Raw genomic sequence first — 14,865 nt, forward strand, 5'->3', positions numbered from 1 at the left:
TCCAGAACTCTTGTATACGTGCCTGGGACAGGAAAGGGGCTTAGCAGACAGAACTAAGTAATATGCTGGGATAAACAGATAATCCCATATCACCAAATGTATCCCTAGGAGCAGAGGACAGAGACACGGACCCACAGGGAGACTCCCCAGTGTTTCTGGATTTGAGGGGGGACAAGAACCCAGAACCGCATGGCACCTCTGGAAGCTGGAGATGTGAGGTCTGGACTGTCCACTAAAAGCTTCCGAGGACCTACCCTGTGGATGCTCTGGTGTTAGTCCAGAGAGACAATGCCAGATCCCCAACCTACAGAATCTGTAGTCATGAATGTATACTGTTTAAGCCAACAAGTTTGAGGTCATCTGAATCTCTCAGGATAAGGGCACTATGTCAACTCCACAATTCCATGGATACCTGAGCAATGTCACTGCTACCTGACATCACTTGCAAATACCTACACACTGCACACAGGTACCACTAGAAAAACAAAATGCCCAATGAATGTAGCAGGAAGAACCAGCTAACAAATCTGTCTACTCCCCAGTCCTGCTCCTGGGAAGGCAAAGTGCCCTCAGAGATGCTTACTGGGTTTGCCGCTGTGTTTCCATAAACCTCAAAGTTGGATGAAGTGCTAATATGCAGAGTCGGAGGAAACAGGTGCCCTGAAGATGTCATTTCACCCCCAAGGAACTGACTCAGGCCCACAGTCCCCTCTCCATTGCTCCTTCTGGGCTAATTCTTTTGTCCCAATTCCACAGTGTTTTTCCAAAAACACTTCATTTAGGGATCATCAGAGACTGTTGTTTTTTCTTAATTTTCAGTTGGAGGATAACTGCTTTACAATGTTGCATTGGTTTCTGCCATACATCAACGTGAATCAGGGGTGTGTGTGTGTGTGTGTGTGTGTGTGTGTGTGTGTGTGTGTGTGTGTGTGTGTGAGTGTCCCCTCCCTCTTGAGGCTCCCTCCCACCCGCCACCCTATCCCACCCCTCTAGGATGACAACGAGCACCAGGTCACAGAGCAAACTCCCACTGGCTGTCAGTTTTACATACGGTAAAGTGTATGTTTCCACGCTACTCTCTCAATTTGTCCCTCTCTCTCCTTCCCCCATCCCACTGTGTCCACAATCTGTTCTCTAAGCCTGTGTCTCAATGCAGCCCAGCAAATATGTCCATCAGGATCATTTTTCAGATGCATATATATGCATCAACAGAGACTCTGCAGGCACTCTAGCCTGCATTCTTACACAACACGGAGCTCTTACTACTCCGACAGACACTTCAAAAAGAAAAGAAAAAAAGAGCTTTAACATAAAGGTTTACCATCAGAAGTAGTGGGCAGGAGGAGTAACAGAGACCAAGCCTGACTCCAATTAGCATTTTACCAAAATATAGAGATAACCCAACCCTGGAAAAAGCAACACTATTGTTTCTCAGCAAATGACAGCACAGCAACTCACTGGCCAATGAGTGCCAGAGACGAGTACAGCCTTTACTGATACATAAACTTCAATAAATTCAGCATTAAAGATCTGAATGCAAAAAAATGAAACAAAAATATTAAAGTAAAATATAGTTGAATATTTATGCAAATTTTGGCAAAAGAAGGCTTTTTAAGCATGACAGCAAAGTCTGAAATCATAAAGAAATACATTCCTAGATACGACTGTGAAAAAATTAACTTCTTGCATATAAAATAATTATAAAGTCAACCATCAACAGACAAAAGAATCAGTTCAGTTCACTTCAGTCGCTCAATTGTATCTGACTCTTTGCGACCCCATGAACTGCATCACACCAGGCTTCCTTGTCCATCACCAACTCCCAGAGTCCACCAAAATCCATGTCCATCAAGTCGATGATGCCATCCAACCATCTCATCCTCTGTCGAACCCTTCTCCTCCTGCCCTCACTCTTTCCCAGCATCAGGGTCTTTTCAAATGAGTCAGCTCTTCGCATCAGGTAGCCAAGTATTGGAGTTTCAGCTTCAACATCAGTCCTTCCAATGAACACCCAGGACTGATCTTTAGGATGGACTTGTTGGATCTCCTTGCAGACCAAGGGACTCTCACAAGTCTTCTCCAACACCACAGTTCAAAAGCATCGATTCTTCGGCACTCAGCTTTCTTTATAGTCCAACTCTCACATCCATACATTACCACTGGAAAAACCACAGCCTTGACTAGATGGACCTTTGTTGGCAAAGTAATGTCTCTGCCTTTTAATATGCTGTCTAGGTTGGTCATAACTTTCCTTTGAAGGAGTAAGCGTCTTTTAATTTCATTGCTGCAACCACCATCTGCAGTGACTTTGGAGCCCAGAAAAATAAAGTCAGCCACTGTTTCCACTGTTTCCCCATCTATCATCCATGAGGTGATGGGACTGGATGCCATGATCTTAGTTTTCTGAATGCTGAGTTTTAAGCCAACTTTTTCACTCTCCTCTTTCACTTTCATCAAGACAAAAAAATATGTGGTATATATATATGTATAGCTGAATACCACTCAACTATAAAAAAATGAAATAATGCCATTTGCAGCAACATGAATGGACCTAGAGATTGTCATACTAACTGAAGTAAGTCAGACAAAGACAGACAAATATCACATGATATCCCTTATGTGTAGAATCTAAAAATTAATAAAAATAAATCTACATACAGAACAGAAATAGGCTCACAGACATAAAAAACAAACTCGTGGTTACCAAAAGGGAAAGGGAGGGGGAGAGGTACACTAGGAATTTGGGATTAACAGATGAACACTACCATTTTTAAAAAGACAGACAACAAAGACGTACTGTAAAGCACAAAGAACTATATTCAGTACTTTATAACTACCTAGAATAGAAAATAATATAAAATTTATTATATATATATGTAACTGAATCATTTTGCTATACCTGAAATTAACACAATATTGTAAATCAACTATGTTTCAATTATAAATTATAAAAATTGAAACTCACATAGCAATCTGAGAAGCAAAAAATATTTGGATCATTTGTTGCTGTTCAGTTGCTAAGTCGTGTGCAACTCGTTGTGACTGCATGGACTGCAGCACGCCAGGATTCCCTGTCCTTCACCATCATAAATACATGAAAAGAGTTAAATACCCAACCATGCAATTCACACACAGAAAAGAGGGGAAAGGAAAAAACATATTCAACAGAACCACTAACCTAAGTAATAAATGAAATTGTCAATTACAACTGTCATCTGTCAAATCAGCAATTATAAAGAGGATTTTAAAAGCAAATACTGTTGTATATAATTTTAGTGGGAAGGCAAATAGGTGTACTTTTCTGAAATAGACACTGAAATAGACACTGAAAATCTTTAAAATGTTCATATCTTTTGAAACATGCTAAGACCAAATATTTATTCTAAGGAAATAAGTAACTGAATAGAGGTAATTAGTCCAATCTTTATTTATATTGCCAGATGATTAGACATCATTTTCAACTTGACAGACTGGCTACATCAGTTGAGGTGTGCCAATTTAATGGTATTCATCTGTGGATAAAAACATTTTAATAGCTACAAAGTGCACCATGTATGCGAAGACCTCAGCGGACATAACCAGCCCACCCAGCTGAAAATGACATATACAAAAGAATATTACTCAGTCATGAAAAAGAAAGAAATCCTGCCCTTTATGGCAGCAAGGATGGACCTGGAGGTATTATGCTAAGTGAAATAAGTCAGATAGAGAAAGACAAATGCCATATGATCTGACTTATGCATACGTGCTAAGTCACTTCAGTTGCGACTCTGTGGACCATAGCCTGCCAGGCTCCTCAGTCCATGGGATTCTCCAGGCATGAATACTGGAGTGGGTTACTGTGCCCTTCTCCAGGGGATCTTCCTGACCCAGGGATTCAACCTGTGTCTCTCTCGTCTCCTGCACTGCCAGGCAGGTTCTTTACCACTAACACCACCTGGGAAGCCCATGATCTGACTTACATGTGGAATCTAAAAATGAAAACAAACATAAAACAGAAACATTTATAGATAAAGAGAAAAAACTGGTAGTTGCCAGAAGGGACAGGATGGGAGGATGAACAGAATAGGAAAAGGAGATTAAAAGATACAAAATTCCAGTTATAAACTCAGTCACAGGGTTAGGAGGTTCAGCATAGGGAACACAGTCAATAATATTGTAACAACTTTGTATGGTGAGGATTGGTTTTGTCATGGTGATCATTTCATGATATGTAACAATGCTAAATCACTATAATGTACACTTGAAACTAATATAATATTGTATGTTAGTTATGACTCAATAAAAATAAATATTTTAAAATATTTTTCTTGACTAGGAGAGTTGCCATAATATACTATATTAATTTGTTAAACTATTATTAAAACAATTGACATAATTTTATTAGTCTATACTATGGATATATACATGTGTGAGGACATAGAACATGAACACATCTACAATGACCATCTTTTAATCTTGTTTTATTCATGTTAATCTCTCCATGGTAAGATAGAGTGCTTGTAGGAATTTTAAAAAGAGAAGAGACAACTAACTTAACAAAACTTAAAATTACAATGTTCACAAGTGAATCTCTGAAGTAGCCAGAGAGAAGGTATTTTCACAAATAATTTGTGTGGTTTATTTTTAATACAAAGTGAACTAAAACAGTTAAAAGTATTTACTTATAGAAGCAATGGACACTCCCCATTATGCTCAGGACTCCTCACAGAGAAGTGTTACCTAAGCACAGACATGAGGAGACCGAGGCCCCTCAGTCAGGGCTGAAAGGAAGCGGGGAAAGGAGCCTGGCCACGGCCAAGGAGGAGCCACTGCAGCCTCCGAGCCAGGGAATCTCATTACCTTTGCACACTCCACCTGCATCTCATTCTGCTGCATGAGACGTGGGATTCTCCATCTACACAACAGGGGACACCAGTGGTCTCCCAGTCTTCCTGCTGCTGAGGGAGAAACAAGTGGGAGAACCCACTACTGGGTTCAGCCCCACAAACAACAAAACCAAAGTGGTCTCCTGAGTTTGATAAGGTAAAAACTAGCTTTGTCAAAATAAGGCATTTTAAGAAATCAAAGGGCTTTCTAAAAACCGGTGACTCTTCACCTTGTGACAATAAGTAACACTTACTAGATGGCTGCTTCTCAAAGCACAAATCTATCATATATAGACACGTAGGACATAAATGGGTACTATTTTGTTTCTCTTTCTATACACCTTTGTCTCTGAGAAACACAGATCTATTTGCAGTTATCCTTAGGAAAGTGAATTTTCTTTTGCAAAATAAACTAGGGGTCTGAATTTGTAATTATTGTGGCTTGACTGGAAGCAGGGCTAACTCTTTCTATAATTTATCTCATTCTAAATGACACAGAATATCAAAATGTAGCCTGTTTGTTTCCTTCTTTGAACACACTACATGTTAGTCACTCAGTCATGTCTGACTCTTTGAGACCTCGTGGACTATAACACCCAGGTTCTGTCCATGGAACTATCCAGGCAAGAATACTGGAATGAGTTGCCTTTCCCTTGTCCAGCAGATCATCCCGACCCAGGAATCAAACCCAGGTCTCCCGCATTGCAGGCAGATTCTTTACCATATGAGTCACCCGGGAAGCCCCATGTAAATACTGCTCGAATCATGGTGTGAGGGATGCAATCATAGTAATTACCCACGTGAGGATCACACGTACAACTGCTCACACTGAACCACTATACCCATGAAATAATAGCCATCTGAATAATTTCAGCAGATTGTTTCAGATAGTTTACAGTCATCCCGAAAAGTGCAAATGTGTATTTTCAATATGATCCACTTAAATGAGTTTGCGTGCAAACCTGCCACCATTCAGAGTCCTGAGATCCCCCATGCAAAATTCACACACCAAAGAGAAACAGTAATACACGAGGATATGATTCGCTCAGGCTTCTTATTCAAACCCTTGAGGATGCCTAAGTACCACAGGTGAGGCCATGAAAGTGAAGCAGGGTTTGGCCGCCTTGCCTGCTGGTGTCCACACAGGTCATTTTTCTTGGGGGGCAGTGCAAGACAGTTCACAGCATCGTAGCCTCAATCCCCTCAATGCCACTAGCACCCTCCCCCAGCTATAAAAACAAAAATTCCATCTGGACATTGCCAACATCCCATTGGGGCAAAGGTGACCCGTTTGAGAATCACGGATGTAAGGGGAGACTGAGGCCCCCGCCTCAGTGGGGTTGGAACAGCCTCCCCAGGTCCCCAGTGAGAGGGAACAAAGAGGGCAGGAGGAGCACGCAGCAGAGCGGGGGGGGGGGGGGGGGGGGGGGGTGGTGGTGAGAGTCCCTCTCCTTCCCCAAAGCCACGTAGATGACAGCAGCGGCAAACTAGGAACATGTCCTAAAGACCGCCGGAAAACAAGACTACTACCAGACAACAAAAATAGGGGATCCTGAAGTGGAAGTGACACACAGATTCAAGGGATTAGATCTGATAGACAGAGTGCCTGAAGAACTATGGACAGAGGTTCATGACATTGTACAGGAGACAGGGAGCAAGACCATCCCCAAAAAAAGAAATGCAAAAAGGCAAAATGGTTGTCTGAGGAGGCCTTACAAATAACTATGAAAGGAAGAGATGTGAAAAGCAAAGGAGAAAATGAAAGATATACCCATCTGAATGCAGAGTTCCAGAGAAGAGCAAGGAGAGATAAGAAAGCCTTCCTCAGTGATCAATGCAAAGAAATAGAGAAAAACAACAGAATGGGAAAGACTAGAGATCTCTTCAAGAAAATTAGAGATACCAAAGGAACATTTCATGCAAACATGGGCACAATAAAGGACAGAAGTAGTATGGGCCTAATAGAAGCAGAAGATATTAAGAAGAGGTGGCAAGAATACACAGAAGAACTATACAAAAAAGATCTTCATGCCCCGGATAACCACGATGGTGTGATCACTCACCTAGAGCCAGACATCCTGGAATGTGAAGTCAAGTGGGCCTCAGGAAGCATCACTACGAACAAAGCTAGTGGAGGTGATGGAATTCCAGTTGAGCTATTTCAAATCCTAAATGATGATGCTGTGAAAGTGCTGCACTCAATATGCCAGCAAATTTGGAAAACTTAGCAGTGGCCACAGGACTGGAAAAGGTCAGTTTTCATTCCAATCCCAAAGAAAGGCAATGCCAAAGAATACTCAAACTACCACACAATTGCACTCATCTCACATGCTAGCAAAATAATGCTCAAAATTCTCCAAGTCAGGCTTCAACAGTACATTATCCATGAGCTTCCAAATGTTCAAGCTGGATTTAGAAAAGATAGAGGAAGCACAGATCAAATTGCCAATATCTGCTGGATCATCCAAAAAGCAAGAGAGTTCCAGAAAAACATCTACCTCTGCCTTATTGACTATGCCAAAGCCTTTGATTGTGTGGATCACAACAAACTGTGGAAAACTGTTCAAGAGATAGAAATACCAGACCACTGGACCTGCCTCCTGAGAAATCTGTATGCCAATCAAGAAGCAACAGTTAGAACCGGACATGGAACAACAGACTGGTCCCAAATCAGGAAAGGAGTACGTCAAGGCTGTATATTGTCACCCTGCTTATTTAACTTATATGCAGAGTACATCACGAGAAATGCTGGGCTGGAGGAAGCACAAGCTGGAATCAAGATTTCTGAGAGAAATATCAATAACCTCAGATATGTAGATGATACTACCCTTATAGCAGAAAGCGAAGAGGAACTAAAGAGCCTCTTGATGAAGGTAAAAGACAAAGTGTGAAAAAGCTGACTTAAAACTCAACATTCAAAAAACTAAGATCATGGCATCCGGTCCCATCACTTGATGGCAAATAGATGCAGAAACAATGTAAACAGTGAGAGACTTTATTCTTTTGGGCTCCAAAATCACTGCAGATGGTGACTGCAGCCATGAAATTAAAATACGCTTGCTCCTTGGAAGAAAAGCTATGACAAACACAGATTGCATATTAAAAAGCAGACACATTACTTTGCCAACAAAGGTACATGTGGTCAAAGCTATGGTTTTTCCAGTGAAAGTGAAAGTGAAGTGGCTCAGTTGTGTCTGACTCTGTGACCCCATGAACTGGGGCCTACCAGGATCCTCTGTCTATGGGATTTTCCAGGCAAGAGTACTGGAGTGGGTTGCCATTTCCTTCTCCAGTGTATCTTCCCGACCAAGGGATTGAACCTGGGTCTCCAGCATTGTAGGCAGATGCTTTACCATCTGAGCCACCAGGGAAGTCCAATAAATAACTCTTAGTTCCCACCCAGGGATTGAACCCCTACCCCCTGCATTTGGAGAGCAGACGCTTAACCACTGGACCACCAGGGAGGTCTCTGGTTTTTCCAGTGGTCATGTACAAACCTAAAAGTTAGACCATAAAGAGGGCTGAGCGCCAGAGAATTGATGCTTTTGAACTGTGGTGTTGGAGAAGGCTCTTGAGAGTCCCTTGGACTGCAAGGATATCAAACCAGTCAATCCTAAAGGGAATCAGTCTTTCACTGGAAGGACTGATGCTGAAGCTGAAACTCCAGTACTTTGGCCACCTGATGTGAAGAACTGACTGATTGGAAACGACCCTGATGCTGGCAAAGATTGAAGGCAGGAGGAGAAGGGGATGACAGAGGTTAACATGGTTGAATGGCATCACCAACTCAATGGACACGAGTTTGAGCAAGCTCCGGGAACTGGTGATGGACAGGGAGGCCTGGTGTGTTGCAGTCCATGCGGTCACAAAGAATTGGACATGACTGAGTGACTAAACTGAATGAGGAAGATGGATGGAATCAGAGTGAGTGGCGGGGCAGCATCCAGGCAGCAGGTGGGCGCTGCCACCACCGCAAACAGGTCCAGATAGTAGGGTCATGACATCCTACCCAGCAAAAAAACACATGTGTATAAGTAACTTAAACATTTGCTGAGACTATTTATAGAAAGACAAAACAGTCCCACACCCAGGAAGGGTATATCTCAGTGCCTCTATCAGGAAAGGGGAAAGTCTGCAGTCATTAACTTCGGTTCTGACCTTTAAACAAACTGAAAAAGAGCAACTGAAAACCAATATGTAGAAATGAAATAAAAAGAAAAACAGAGAAAGTCGTCAGTAAACAGGATAAAAAACAACAATGAAAACCATTAAAAACCAGAATCTGGTTCAGTAAGATCAGTAAAATTGACAAATCAAACTGAGGAAGGAGAGAAGACTGAAGTTAACAACATGCAGATGAGAGAGATGACACCATCTCTGATTCTGTGGATGATAAAGGTCCTGTAGACAACAGCTCGAGACCGCTGAATCTAATAATGCCTAAGGTGTTCTAGCAGGCTTCGGGCTCCCTCTCCCTGGGTATCTGGCAGTGTCCAGCCGTGTCTGGTGCCGTCTCTGGGGAAGCGGGAAGGGTCCTGGCAGCAGTGGAAGGGGGGTGGTGGTGGGTGCAGGACGCTGCCTGCCTCCCGCTGCAAACAGGACAGCCCAGCCCAGAGAATTATCTGACCCAAACAGCAGTAACAGTGATGAGCTCCTTTTAAACATTAGTCCTACATTTCCTTTCCTTTTAAACATTAGCCCTACAATTCAGAGTTTTGCTTAAAGGCAGAATCTGACAAAAACTGCCCTTCTCAGCGATTCTGCACGTAAATCCAAGGCATGGACGCTGCTCTCCCAGGGGTGCGGGTGAGAACCCCCACGCTAATGGCAGAGGCAGCAGAGGGTGGTCACAAGTCACTCTGGGGTCACCCTGGGGGGCAGGCACTGTGCAGCCCCTCCCAGGCCATGTGCCAGCTGGAACTTGTCCCGAGAAGCCTGTTCCTCCAGGATTTGGACCTGCCATGGACCACGGCCAGGCATGACATCCCTCCTGTGGCCAGAGGAGACCAGCTCCCTGCAGGCCTGCTCCTGTCCCCAGGACACTGCAGTCTGCTGTGTTAGGCATCCGGGTCCCCAGGGAGGACCATCCAGCAGGGAGTGAGCTCTCCGTGGAGGCCTGGGGATGCCCCTGGAGACTGGGTTGGGTGGTGAATTGGGAGAGACTCGGCTGCTGACTGACGGGCAGCAAGGATGCCTGTGGACCCGCAGTCTCAGGGTACAGTGGAGCTCATACCATGAGAGAAAGAGGGTCAGACCAGAGGTCCTCTGAGTCCCCCACTGGCACCATGCATCCATTGGAAGAGCTCCTGGGGCCTGCCAAGACCCACATGGGCAGAACCACCCAAGCTCAGGCCTCTGAAGGATGAAGAGTATCACTCACTGGTGCCAGGAAGGTCAGGGTCTCAGGCAAGCAGAGCTGCTGGCTCTGGGACCAAGGGAGCGTGGAGTAGGGAGGAGGACGTGAGCTCCCCAGAGACCAGAGCACCCATTATCCCTTCCCCCCTCTTTTCTTGTCACGTATATATTTATAATGAAAACTAAAACAATCTGAGCAACCCGTACCAGTGTCTGCAAGGCTGTGTTGGCTGCAGTCATCACACAGCAGGTGGGTCAGGCTGAACTCTGTCCCTAGACCGCTGACCAGGAGTGAGACCGTGTGACGAGTGAGACCAGGGGACCCGCTGGGGGACAGAAGCAAGTGTGTTTCCATTTCATACAGGACAGTGCATTGAAAACAGTGAGTGCTATGGCTGCGTGGGGACAAGCAGAGGGACCAGGGAGTGGACTGGGGCCTGGCGCCCGGGAAGCGCTTCCTACACCACTGATACTGTCGTCTCTGGGGTCGACCCCTCTCCAAGGGCAAGAGGAGCACAGACAACAAAGGGGCTTTCCAGCCTTCCCTGCAGCGAGTGAGACACAGGCAGGACCCCACATCCGGGCCCAGGCCCTGCCCCGAGGTGGGATGGACACCCCAAGAAGGGGCTCCTGTACGGGTGCCCCCAGCGTCCCCTGGTGGCCTCGTGCAGATCCTCTCTGTCCAGGCCCGTCTAGAGGCCCATGACGTGACAAGCATCTCTTTTAATGAAGTCTTTTCTGTTCACATGAGCCAGAGTGAATTCTCTTCTTTGCAGTTAAGCACCCTACCCAATCTATGGGGAAAATGTGCAGTTGCGTCTCATGAGCTGCAGGGTGTTTGTCTGAAGAGCTGATGACAGCACTGAAGAGGCATCATGCCTTATCTTTGCTAAACCAGAGGGGGAAGTAGTTTTTTAAAAAGAGAGAATGATACAGTCTTTAGGGTTTTCTATGTAGAGGATCATGTCATCTGCAAACAGAGAGAGTTTCACTTCTTCTTTTCCTATCTGGATTCCTTTTACTTCTTTTTCTGCCCTGGTTGCTGTGGCAAACACTTCTAAAACTATGTTGGATAGTAGTGGTGAGAGTGGGCACCCTTGTCTTGTTCCTGATTTCAGGGGAAATGCTTTCAATTTATCACCATTGAGGGTGATGCTTGCTGTGGGTTTGTCATATATAGCTTTTATTATGTTGAGGTATGTTCCTTCTATTCCTGCTTTCTGGAGAGTTTTAATCATAAATGGATGTTGAATTTTGTCAAAGGCTTTTTCTGCATCTATTGAGATAATCATATGGTTTTTATCTTTCAATTTGTTAATGTGGTGTATTACATTGATTGATTTGTGGATATTAAAGAATCCTTGCATTCCTGGGATAAAGCCCACTTGGTCATGATGTATGATTTTTTTAATATGTTGATGGATTCTGTTTGCTAGAATTTTGTTAAGGATTTTTGCATCTATGTTCATCAGTGATATTGGCCTGTAGTTTTCTTTTTTTGTGGCATCTTTGTCTGGTTTTGGAATTAGGGTGATGGTGGCCTCATAGAATGAGTTTGGAAGTTTACCTTCTTCTGCAATTACACTGTTGGTGGGAATGCAAATTAGTACAGCCACTATGGAAAACAGTGTGGAGATTTCTTAAAAAGCTGGAAATAGAACTGCCATATGACCCAGCAATCCCACTTCTGGGCATACACACTGAGGAAACCAGATCTGAAAGAGACACGTGCACCCCAATGTTCATCGCAGCACTGTTTATAATAGCCAGGACATGGAAGCCACCTAGATGCCCATCAGCAGACGAATGGATGAGGAAGCTGTGGTACATATACACCATGGAATATTACTCAGCCATTAAAAAGAATTCATTTGAATCAGTTCTAATGAGATGGATGAAACTGGAGCTCATTATACAGAGCGAAGTAAGCCAGAAAGATAAAGACCATTACAGTATACTAACACATATATATGGAATTTAGAAAGATGGTAACAATAACCCTATATGCAAAACAGAAAAAGAGACACAGATGAATAGAACAGAATTGTGGACTCTGGGAGAAGGCAAGGGTGGGATGTTTCAAGAGAACAGCACCGAAACATGTATATTATCTAGGGTGAAACAGATCACCAGCCCAGGTTGGATGCATGATACAAGTGCTCGGGCCTGGTGCACTGGGAAGACCCAGAGGGATGGGATGGAGAGGGAGGTGGGAGGGGGGGACCGGGATGGGGAATACATGTAAATCCATGGCTAATTCATTTCAATGTATGACAAAAACCACTGTAATGATGTAAAGTAATTAGCCTCCAACTAATAAAAATAAATGGAAAAATAATAATAATTAAAAAAAAAGAAAAAAAGAGAGAATGAAACAGCTTAGTCTCCTCAAGGCTGTTACATGAAACTCCCAACAAAAAGCAACCGCGTCCTGGCTATGGAGCCTGACACTCCACATCAGCATCGTTTCCTGAGATTATTGGAATGATAAAAGAAGGTGTTACGCACAAGGTGCAGACTTGTGGGGTGTCACCAGGTGAGACTCAAGATGGGAAAGAAGGGATGAGAGAAGGTCATCAGGGGGCAGGGACAAGGGCCCACCGGAAATCTGACCATATTTCACAGCTTAAATCTCCCCTGCAGTAAAGAATGATACACTATAAATTGCCGCATCTTGAATTGAAAAATCAAATGAAGTCACTCTCTATAAAGGCTTCAACTGAGTATTTTATTTATTGGCATCAGAGAAGGTGAAAGGCCACATCTCTGCTCCCGAATACCCTCCAAATGTGAGCGGAGACGGGTGAGCGGGTGTGGCCCAGCTGGGGTGTCCTGAGCACACAAGGCCCTGGGGTTTTAGGAGGGGTTTTAGGAGTGAGCAGCGGCAGAAGGCCCCTGACTGTGCATCTGGCTCATCATCAGCTGCGGGACTTCCTGCCGCCCTCCCCACAAGCACGGCCACCGCCAAAAGCACGTGAAAGCACTTCAGAAGCCCGGGAAGGTTACTCAGAGAAGCCCCAGAGAAGCCCTTGCGCATGTGTCCACAGACCCTTCTCCCAGCTCATGTGTGACAACTCACATGACAGGTGATGCTGGGAGGACCAGAGCCCGGACCTCATCTCATGCTCGTCCCCTAGGTCTCCAGCAGCCCCTCCCAGCTTCCCAACCAAGCATACAAGTGCCGCATTTGTGAGTCGCTTACAGACCCGCCTCCATCTGAGCCAGAAAATTCTCCACTGGGAGCTGGGAGGTGCTGCAGCACCTGCACTCACCCCCTGGGTCCTTACTCCCCTCAATTCCATCCCCTGCATCACCTCCATCCCTCGATCACCTCCAGCAACACTACCCCTGGCACCCCCCCCCCCCCAATGCCTATGCAGCCAGAGCACGGACGGGCACACAGTACCTGAGCGGTCCCCATGGTGGCAGAGCCGGCGCAGGCCGTGCGATCGAGGGCAGCTGCTGGGAACCTGGGCTGCTACGGCCGGGCCTCGGATGGTGGGAAGGCCTATGATGAGGAATGGATAGAAATGGGGAAAACATGATAAAAAAAAGGGGTAAATAACCTCCCCATGGAAAAAGAAACATATGGAAAGTACATTAAAAAAAATGACACTGAGCAATAATTAAATCCATCTAGAACAGCAGTATGGCAAGAACTAAGTAGGCAGAGATGCTGTATATAAAAAATAACACCAGGTATTTTTAAATAAAACCAGGGAACAGAGAACCCTGCAGGCACCCACAGCACGTGGACATTATGCAAGTATTTCTATTCCCAAACTGGGTTTGAGGTTATGATGAATAGCTTTCCCAACTTCAAAATATTCAACCAAAGAGAAATAATAAAGTCATACTTTAAATCAGGAGTGATGATTCCTCATATAACTTGAGGACAAAAGCAATATTTTTGATTGTTCTTGGCAGATTCCAAGAAACAAAAGGACAGTCCCAGGGAATATTAATAACTGATCATTTTATTTCCAGGAAAAAAATTGCTATGCCCAGATAAACCTGAGCACTGCATATTTTAAACAGGTGCTAGTTCATACACCTTGATAAATTATAAAACCTCTGCTCCTTTCTTCACTGCATTTACCAATACATGTTTCCCCAAAATGAATCAGATGAAAGAGGAACACACATCTTTGAGGAGACTTGTTTATAACATCACATAAAAGTGTGCTGTGTCTTTTTCATGCTGAGCTCATAGGATCACAAACGCTGGCCCACAAGGCACATCAGGTTAGTTTCTACAAATCCAGGAGAACTGAACGTTGTATCGTCTGCTGAAAATCGTGTCTTGTCAACAAAACCTCTGATTAAGCGTCAGTCTGTACACATGCTACTAATGTCATATACTGACTTTCAAAAGTACAGTCCTAAAAAGGTGAGAAAATGAGCCATTTCTCACTTTAGCAAACACTCTCCGCAAACCCTAATTACAACACACAAACTGGAAATCCAGCCGTGGTTCGTGGTAACCAGTTAACACACTTATGACTGTCAATCTACATAGTATGTTTTAATTTCAAGTTATTTAATGATAAAATGCCCTACCTTTCCAGAATTGACATTCTGTCCTTGTATTCACTCACTGTATCATTAAGAGTTCTCCATCTCAGTCCAGAGTTAGGCAGAC

At 44.2% G+C, this 14,865-nt stretch overlaps 1 protein-coding gene across 5 annotated transcripts in view; it reads right to left on the reverse strand.

Annotated features, from left to right (window-relative positions):
* The window catches only part of DLGAP2 (DLG associated protein 2), a 620,511-nt gene that overhangs the window by 500,975 nt on the left and 104,671 nt on the right, over positions 1-14,865 (reverse strand). For 2 of the 5 annotated variants that reach the window (XM_070460162.1, XM_070460163.1), the window contains exon 2: positions 13,630-13,731. The exons of the other annotated variants lie outside the window; for them this stretch is intronic. In XM_070460162.1, coding sequence (XP_070316263.1) covers positions 13,630-13,644 — 15 coding nt within the window. In that variant the 5' untranslated portion in view covers positions 13,645-13,731. The remainder of the gene's footprint in view (positions 1-13,629; positions 13,732-14,865) is intronic. 5 annotated transcript variants of the gene reach the window in all.

This window comes from Odocoileus virginianus, chromosome 32, assembly GCF_023699985.2.
Source record: "Odocoileus virginianus isolate 20LAN1187 ecotype Illinois chromosome 32, Ovbor_1.2, whole genome shotgun sequence".
Lineage (NCBI taxonomy): Eukaryota > Metazoa > Chordata > Mammalia > Artiodactyla > Cervidae > Odocoileus > Odocoileus virginianus.